This window comes from Poecilia reticulata, linkage group LG2 (genome assembly GCF_000633615.1).
Source record: "Poecilia reticulata strain Guanapo linkage group LG2, Guppy_female_1.0+MT, whole genome shotgun sequence".
In the NCBI taxonomy this organism is placed as follows: domain Eukaryota; kingdom Metazoa; phylum Chordata; class Actinopteri; order Cyprinodontiformes; family Poeciliidae; genus Poecilia; species Poecilia reticulata.
Window position 1 is genome coordinate 5,289,564 of NC_024332.1, and position 9,754 is coordinate 5,299,317.

General features: G+C 40.1%; 1 protein-coding gene across 2 annotated transcripts; it reads right to left on the reverse strand.

Annotated features, from left to right (window-relative positions):
- Window positions 1-673: 673 nt before the first annotated feature.
- LOC103475084 (ETS translocation variant 5-like) lies at window positions 674-9,175 on the reverse strand. Of its 2 annotated transcripts, none has more exons than XM_008426497.1 (13): window positions 9,074-9,175; window positions 7,646-7,711; window positions 7,476-7,557; window positions 7,338-7,385; window positions 7,147-7,197; window positions 5,006-5,114; window positions 4,438-4,686; window positions 4,088-4,350; window positions 3,913-3,975; window positions 3,275-3,343; window positions 2,988-3,139; window positions 2,788-2,889; window positions 674-2,685 (listed from the first exon to the last, which is right to left on the reverse strand). In XM_008426497.1, exons 2-13 carry the CDS (start codon window positions 7,691-7,693, stop codon window positions 2,452-2,454), a joined length of 1,470 nt encoding a protein of 489 aa, XP_008424719.1. In that variant the 5' UTR covers window positions 7,694-7,711; window positions 9,074-9,175; the 3' UTR covers window positions 674-2,451. The 2 variants fall into 2 exon arrangements, with proteins under 2 accessions (XP_008424719.1, XP_008424712.1); XM_008426490.1 differs by having other exon boundaries at window positions 2,782-2,889.
- Window positions 9,176-9,754: the final 579 nt, after the last annotated feature.

Sequence of the window (9,754 nt, forward strand, 5' to 3'; positions counted from 1 at the left end):
TGTAGTTTTTAAAGTACAACACATTAAAAAAGCTCAAGATAGTGAAAAATTAAGTGTAATCGCCCTTTAGCTATTTTCCGAATTAGATGCTACATTYGRAAGCYAACTTYAGCTTYGACTGAYAGCTTGGGCACAATATAGACAGATCTATATATGTTTATATCTATATCTTTATCTTTCTATACAGCATAGATATGTAGATTGCACAATGCACAGATAATCAAAACACTTAACATTTACATAGCACCTTTGTAAGCTTGTCCCTGTCAGCTATGTCAGACATACGAGGCATTATGGTGAATACAAACGATTTATTAACTTCGAAGTTATTGTGAAGTTTTGACACATCCAGCTTAAATCCTGTTGTTGTTGTTGGAGCGCTTCAGGACGTATGAAAAATTATATAAGCATCATTAATAGTCCTGCAGGACTGAGGAGCCACTGTTAACATACACTGTGCACCGGAAGCATTCTATGTGGCATAAAAATGCAGAAGTGCTAAAACGGAAGTCCGTGGCATATACCCCATTATAAAATTTGAGATCCACCGCCTTCAGTTTTTGTAGCCTCTGACTCAGCAGCTGCGCCCCCTGGAGGATGTCCACAGAATGCAAGAACTTCCTCCTCAGTGGGCTTATGTAATGTTTTTTTGTGATCGACACTGAGACGAAAATAAAAGAGTAAAATTGTTTATTTTTTTTTATCAGTAAAGATAAACAGAAGGCACACATACAGTATCTGAGGGTAAAAGTCACACCAGCGTCAGGATCTATAGTAAAATATATGAGGAACATCTTCTGCCTGAAGGATTCAGAGAGTTCTTCCTCCTTGGAGAGCTGATGCAACATATTTGCAAGCAAATACAGCCTTTTGCAAAAATATATCCATATATAATTATACACTTTTTTCTCTCTACACACTGAAGCAAACAAATTATACAAAAATGCAGAAAACTATCTCGATACATTAAATGGTGAGGCGTTTCGAAGAAAAAAAAAAAAGCCTTTCATAAGCATAAGAGTGGCAGTCGTACAGAATCCAAAAAAAAAAAAATAGAAGCAATACTTTCATCATAAACCGTTATAGGAAACACATACAAGTCCATATGATGCTAAAAATATTAGCTTTAAAACCCAAGGGGGAAAAAATGTACACAAAATGACATTTCAACATACAGATGTCTCAGGATTATACGGTCCAGAAAACACAAGAGCGTCCCTTTCGAGCAGCCTGGATAATATGCTTACTAAATTAGCAAAAGGAGTGCCATGGCTTCAAGGGTTTTTTTTTTTGTTTGTTTTTGGCTGCCACACAGGTCCCAGAGTTTACAAATTTGAGAACAGAAGCGATGGCCATGCTACAAAATTACCACCGTCGGAAAAAAAAAAAAAGGACAGAGAAAACAACAAAAAAGAAACAGCTACAACTGAAACGCTAAGAAAAAGTTGATGACAAGGTTCGTGAGGGACAAAACACTGCATATCTGTGCTTAAGTGCAGCTGCAACTTTAGAAGAAAATGCTACAGACATTAATTGTAGAGTTACAGCTTCAATCAGAGAAATTGCTAAAAGAACATTGTTTCCGAAAATCTGACCTTACTTGTTCAGATTCCTTTAACAGTAGTGGTGGTTTTTGATATGAAAAATGTGGCTTACCATCCAGGGTATCAATCTGTTAGGGGGCGGCAACAACAACAAAAATAAAATTAAGTCCACTGTGCCCTCAACAAATTTCCCTCAACTGCGACAGAGTAAAAAAAAAAAAAAAAGAAAAGAAAAAAAACTGTTGACGTTTGAGGTTGAGACAAGTGTGAAAACCACAGTATATACAAAGTTTAACTGAAAAGTTAAATACTGGTAACATTACTTAAAATGATTTCTGAAAGTCAAGTAATATTCTACTTGAGAACAAAAACAATGACTAAAGGAATGAACGCATGCATGCTCGCCCACTGAGTAATCAAGAACCACCACTGAATATTTGTTTATGGGGCAAAACTTGCAATTCTTTTCTATAAAATTAAAACCATATCTTTAAATGTTAGGGCATCTTCTGGTCAGCGTTTTCCTCTTAACTGTTAAGGTTTCTTGCAGTTATTTTGTGCAGACGCAAAACAACGTGTCCCAATTTAATAACGACTGACTTTTCCTCTAAAAAACGCAACCTTTCCCACGCCGGCTTAAACAAATACCCTTGAAATGCCTGTAAACACAAGCATCTGAACGGGAACTAAAGTTTGTTTTCTTCCCTGAAGAAGCAAGTTTAACAGTCTCAGTGACTCAGATTTCCAGCTTTTTCTGGTTGCATTGAAATTTTTTAAAAACAAAACTTCTTGTCGAGAAAAAAAAATGTAATAAATGCTATTCTGAAATGTTGCTCAGTAATTTTACATTTCGCCTGGTTTTGTAAAATACAGTAATATTGTGGGGGGGTTTTCCCCGTTCCAGCTGCTAGTACGGATAGCTGTCAGGGAAAGCCAGTCCCTGGACGCACTGCTCCCCTCCATCCATCAGGTACGGACCCTCTTCCTCGTAGCTGGGCAGGGGGAAGCCGTCCTCCTCGCTAGGGGGCAAGATGGCGTCCAGGTCGGCTTTCAAACTCGGCCTGTGGTTTTCTGGGAATGCCATGGAGAACAACGCGTCGGGGTTGCACACAAATTTGTAGACGTACCTTTCCCCGGCAACCTGTGGGAGGAAATAAGAGTATTAAAAAATAAATACAATCTTGAAAGAAAAGAGAACCGTGGGAAGCTGTGTAGATGAGAAAGATGGATGACTCGCCTTTACCTTCTGCATGATGCCTTTTTCGTAGTAGTACCGCAGCGAGCGGCTCAGCTTGTCGTAATTCATGGCTGGCCGATTTTTCTGGATGCCCCAAAGGCGAGCCACCTGAACAAGAAAAAAAAAAGGCAATAAAATTATTAAAATCAAAGAATATATTCTTACAAATGGTTTAAAACTGGTAGTCTTAAGACTAAAAGCGCCACCTCTTCCGGATCGATCAGTTTGAACTCCATGTTGCGTCCCGTCCACACGATCAGGTGTCTGTTTGCCGGATTGTCCAGCAGCGTGAGCAAGAACTGCCAGAGTTGCAGGGAGCCGCGGCGCTGGTACGGCAAACCTTCCTGCTTCACTTTACCTGGTCGCAAGAGACAAACACTGAGTTCACTTGTCTCGCTTCGGCCTCCGAAACAACCAGATTCCGCTTATTTCTAATGACTGAGAATAAAATAAAATAATAAAGAGCATTTTAAGCAGTGTGCCAGTAACCTACCTTCCAATCTTTCTGGTACAACACAGGTGTCATCAAAGTACCGAAGAGGCTCTCTGTCAGGACCAAATCCTGTGGAGAAAAAATATTTTAAAAATTGATGTATGTCATTATACTATTTTTACAATTATGTTTCTTTTGTAAATATTTTTTTTTCCCATTGCTGACATGAATGAAATATATTAATATATTATCTTTCAGTTTCATTTAACTAACCATTTAGTTTTGGAGTTTTGGCTATTATTAATGTCTTAAATTGTGGCATATAAACGGTCAAATGGGCCACACCTCAATAGATAAATAAATAGAAAAGAAGAAAACATCTAATATGAAAGCAAGTCGACAGAACTTAATTTTATTAATTCATAATTAAGCATTCATAATTATTTTACTGTTTAATTTAGCTAATAATCTCATAGTCCTCTGCAACATTAACTCCCCCCAAAAAATGGCGCTGTCCAATTAAGAAGTTCTGAAATAACTACAAATACAGAAATATTTAAGTTATTAGTTGAAACTTGGATTCATTCCTTCAGTTGTGCTAAATTAGGGCATTTTCGACTCTCTGTGTTTACTTATTAAATCATGGCAGTTTGGACTCCCGTAAGGCAGAGGATAGCAAACCATTAACTAGAACTCACCAGCGTTGTTTTTCTGAAACAGAACTGGAGACTTTCCAAATGTCGACTGGCAGGTTTGAACCTCTGAAAAAGAGACAAGTAAGAGATCCAATGAAGCTTCTGGTACAAATTATTTAGCCCAAAAGTTATTATGCATATTACAAAAAAACAAAAAAAACAAGCATTTTAAACATACCAGGTTCAAAGCTGAAGTCTCTTGGCTCTTGTTTGATTTTGACGTGGTTGAAGGTCAGACCTGGACCGGCTGGCCCTGGGTCGGGATAGCGTGGGTCCACCAGCTCCTGCTTGAAGGAGCGGGGAGGGAGGGGGACGACGGGTTCCGACAGGTGGCGCTGGTACAGAGGTCGGCCGTCACAACTGGAGGGGTGGTACGACGGGTTCGGGGTTTTCTCTGGAGGCAGGAAGGGCAGGCAGGGATCGGACAGCTGCCGGTGGAACCTGGGAGGACCAAAGGAAGGTCTGAGTCGTCCGTGGAGATGCACGTAAAAAACAAAAACAAACATTCAGGTAAAAATCAGAGCTCACCTTTGCTCTGTGTTGAAAGCCGCCGCCGCCGCCGAGCAGCTGATGGGGGTACGGGGCAGCGCAAACTGCTGGTTTTGGCTGGCCTGTGGGAGGTTTTGGCAGTGGAAGGGGCTGGAAGTTGGAGCTCGGCTGCTCATTTGAGGTGGGGAAGGCTGCAGCTGCCTCCGTAAGGGTGGGGGTCCGGCAGGGTGGATGGAGCTACACTGTGTTGCAGGTGCATTGGCTGGACCCGGTTTGTTTTCACAGGCACTAAGGGAGACGATGACATAAATAATGTCGTTTATTCAATCTAAAATACACAAATAATAATAATAACAATAGTTGTTACAGTCACTCATCGCACCAACTGCAAACCGTGAAATTCAAAAAGTCAAAAAGATTTCAGAAAGTGCTGTGGTTTAAGATCCTCATAGATTTTTTTTATTTTGCAAAATATAAATAAGTTGGAGGTTGGTTCCATAGTTATTTTCCAAAATCTCTTCACCATATGACAAGTATGGTAGTAAGATAACATAAAAATGTGTAAAAGTGGACAGAGGAATCCAGTTTACAAACATTTATCTGGTACCTGTAACTGTAAAGGCACATATCAGTCTGGGGAGTCCCACAGGGGGACAGATCTTTGGACGGACTGGGCTCCCGCTTCACTTTGCTGACAGGTGGTCCATGAAGCATCACTACAAACAGACATTACAAAAGAATGTTTCAGTATATTTGAATGTTTTATGCTCCCACATTAACAAAAAACAAGGTCCAAAGATAAGATTTTTCCATTCCTCACGATTCCTCTGATTTCTGAGGTCTTTTCTCAGATTCAACAGAGCTCTTAACCTCGCTCTCCTTTTCTCCTCTGTGTGTTTTTCTCATATCCGAGCTCAACTTTCCTGGAAGGAGCCGTCAGATTGCCATCAGCATGTTGCCGTGACGCCAACAGGCCACAAACATTTCCATGTGTGACACGCTCGCAGGCGGCTTTATGGCCTCGGCCTGGAGACGTTCTGTCACGGGAGCCGTCATTAAAGCGGCACTAAATACGCGCGCCACGTGTGAGGGAGCGGCACCTAATGTGCCTACGTTGATTCACGATATAACATAGATACATCGGCCCCGGATGTCGTCTTATAACCCCCTCATTTCCTGTTCTTTTGACTACTAGCATTGATTTGGCAGAGCTCCAACACATTTGTGTGTCTCTGGGTAATGTGGCGCAATCTTTGCTTGTAAACACAGCAGAGTACAGTGGTATGATATCGGAAAACAGATCCTTAGAGGTCGACTGGGTTCATCTATATCACAATGGAATATTGAATGTGTTGGGAGCAGTGGTGGCTTTAAAGGCCAACAGAGGTTGTTGTGTACAAACAACCTCTGAAAACGGTTGTTTGTGCACGTAATCATAATATTTTTATATAGATCTCTAAAAAACAAAACCCTTTATGGCTCCTTTATACCTTTCGCTGCAATTTGTAAACTAGTGTGACATTCCTGGATCAGTTTATATTCGTCTTATCTCAGAAAAGGATCAAACATATAGAAGGAAATATGTGCCAAAATTCGGTGAATGTATGGAGGTCTACAAATGATAGTTTTATTAAGAATATGCAGCCCTAAAAGTGGAAAACTTTAAATGATTAATTTGGAGCTCTATGAAAAAGTATGGAGCGCTAAAATTGCTGCAATTCACTGTCAAAATATGGGGAAGTAAAAGTGCCAAAATTCAGCCAAATCAATATAAAAGTAATTAGATGTGTGGAAAGGCAATGTACAATGCAATGAAATACTGAATAATTTAAGGAACACAATTTACATTTAAGCTTTCTGTTATTTTCTATAATCCAATGTTCAGATTCTACAACAAATTTTATTGTTTTTTGGTGGGATTGTGGGGAATCTCAGTACATTTACATTAAACATCTGTACAACAATAGTCATGGCATGAGAAAAGTTTGAAGAATAACGCATTAAGAGGCAGCAGACGTTTTTGTACACGATCAAATCCTCAACTGTAATTAAACGTAGTTATGGGTTGGCGGTTTGTCAGGGGTTTGTGGTTTTTGTTTGAGTCGGTTTTAGTTTATTCTCCACTTGACCTAAAGAGGGACCAACAACAAATGAACGGAAATGGGGAGTATTCAGTTCTCATAGAGCAAATCGTAATTTAATTGAACCATGTTTGACATTTTGCTTTTTCTCGTGGTTCCCTGCAGAACAACACATTTCAACAGTGTGTACAAGTGTAACATTTAAGGACTCACATGTCTAATATTGATTTAATGGTTTATTTATTACATTGTGGCTGCTTTGGCACAACATAATTTTCTCCTCCGCACTACTTGCAGTCCAACACCCAGGGTAAAAATAAATAAAACAAACTCATTATCTGGAAAGCAGTTTATTTTCCTCAAGTGAGTGGGCACGACTGTTTGCTCAGACTATTTTCACACGTCTTCATTTGCAATTTACAACAACAGAATAGGATTAAATATACACAGCCTCCACCACGCAGGGAACAAAATGGCTCCATTATTTGGCTTTTATAGTTTATAAAAAAAAAAAATCTAGCTCTGTTATGTAAGCAAATATGATTTGCATATAGGGTTCTCAACCGAAATAAATGTTTGCATAATAAATCACTGTCATTTTTATGAAATGCTTCTTGTGTAACTGTGGGTGACATCTATAAATACAAGAGGAGAAGTAGTTACTCACAGTTATTGGACTGGAAATCTGGGACAAACTGCTCGTCATCAGGAACCTGAGCTGTCAGACGGCAGAAGACAGGATGATTAAGGACTTGCTAAAACGCTGAGCCAAAAATAATCAATACATGTTCGGTTTTATTAATAGCAGGTAGCTTTTGTAGCTGCTATTTTTAAATAAATGTTTGCTTTGCTTTTTACCTTCTGCAATCCATATTTCCTGGAGCTGGATCAGATCCTGAAAAAGCTCTGAAAGACAAACGCGGAGTAAATTTACACGTGAACTGCTGCGTTTGGAAACATCAACACCAGAGACAGAGTCAACCGAGCTGATTGTACCTTCTGTGTCCTGAGCCAGCTCCGTGTCCAAGAACCTCCTCCGTCTGTCGCCGAGACTCCTCTCCTCCTCTGTGTGGCATTTCTGCAACCGGCAGCGGTAAAAACAAATCAGATTGCAATGCACAAACCAATAAATGACGGGACATAAAATTGGCAGGTTAAAAACTCACACTCTCGGGCACCACAAAAGGAACCTGCTGATCGTAAAAGCCGTCCATGTTGCAGCGGTGTTCACCCTGGAGGGCAGGACAAGCGGGCGCCATTAGGTAAACACTTAAATGTATCAGATCTGCGGCTGTTTCCACCTGATTTAACCCTCCATTCATACAACAATCATCCCTTTAAAGTGACTCAATTGGTTTATGTTGTTCTGACCTCTGCGACCAGACAGCAGGGCTTAGCTGTGCCTCTAGCAGCCTCATTGCAAACAAAAGCTGTGTGACATCATGAGTTATGAACATGAGAGAAAGCAAGAAAGCATGATGTCTTTCGGTTTTGTTCACAGTGGCCTTGAAATGCTCACTGTCAATGGGCGAAGCAAACATATTTATATCCAGACAGCACATGAAGATTTAGGGGTAGACTTTGACTAGGCCATTCGAACACATGAATATTGTTCTTCATGGTAGTTTCTCACAAATAAACAGAACAGTTGTATTAATGAAAGTAAAGTGCTAACATGTTCACGATTAACTAACAAGAGGACTTCTGAAGGGAGTACAAATGCACACCACACTTTTCAGATTTGTTCTTGTTTACCCTTCCCTTCCACTTCAAAATGTAAGCCCAAAGGAAGCAGAGAGTGGACGTTTTCCGCATTATACTTTCCCCTCATGGTTTGTTCGAGATAAGGAGTTAATTTCCCGATAAGTCAATTTCCAAATGGTTTTGTAACGATGACGAGTTAATCTCAGTTTATACGGAAAATGTCCACCTCGGCTTAGGTTTAACCCCACCTTCTGCTAGTTTTATCACCTAAAATCCCAATAAAATACAATACAGTTTCAAGGAACTGGCAGCAAAAGCAGATCATTTGTGATTGGCAACTTGTTTTACGTCGTTTTAAAACGACGTAAACAGTATGTATTTAAGTTTTGCGACGTACTTGTAAGAAAACCAACCGTTTTTACTAAAATGTACTAAGCGAGAGAGCCGAAAGTAAAATTGGACAAATTGTGAATGGAGTTGGGCGCTGACCGCTGTGGGACCTCCTTGTTTTTCTCAATGAAGTGAAACTTGATCCTCAGCAGGAGGAGGCGGTAGAGGAGGAGAACAGGGGGGCAGCTCACCATTGAGAAATTTACCAGAGAGAACGGAAAAAAATATTCGCAAAGCTAACAAACCGAAAAATAATAATAAAAAAAGAACAGTCAATGCAAACAGAAACAGCGCCCTGCGGGGCCGACAGATGCGCGGAAATGGACGCATGTTGGCTTTGATTGCTAGAAAATGGCGTTCGCCTCTTTAACCAGTATCTGCTCCCTTCACAGCCAGCAACAAACCGCGACACTGCGGTTCGCCTGGATAGACAGGGAAAAAAAACAAGCACGTTTCGACCAACTTTTATATACCCATCAATAATATAATGCAAAACATACCTGGGTAGTGAAGTTATTGTTGGAAGAGTGATTTAAAATAAGTGGTCGCAGTTTTTTTCCCCCTACATCGCCTGCAGCTCCACGAATAAACACTCGGCTGTGGATTTTTCTCAATGAAGAGCTCTCAGATAAGCTAAGCAGAGTACAGCCCTCCCATTGGCTGAAGAGGGAGTCAATCGAAAATTGAGCCAATCACTTTCAACATAGCTCTGACGTCCGTACGTTCTGTTTTTTATGAATGACTGCGTTTCATTCATGAATTCACAGCTTTCTTAAAGGGCCAGAGCCGCCAATTTGAATAAATAAAAATTAAATGAGCGTAAATTAACATCTTTCGACTGAATATGTATCTTTGTGGAACAATGGAACAACAATGCAACACTGTAATTTAATGCAACTCAAGTTATAATGGTATGCATTTAAACAAGAAGATTTCCCCAGAGGGTTTCACAAAATACTTTTTTTAAAGTGCAAAAATGAAAATAACTCCTACTTCTGCTTTGTGTGTATTTAAGTCGATGACATCACAAGAAAACATAAATACTGTGCTCACTGGCTGGCATTTGTAAACATTGTGGTGGGCGAGCTAGTTTTTACTCAAGTTGCATTTGAGCTGCAAGGGGCTTTACCTTATACATGATTCTGTTTCCAATTACTGCTTCAAGCCAGGATAGGGATGTG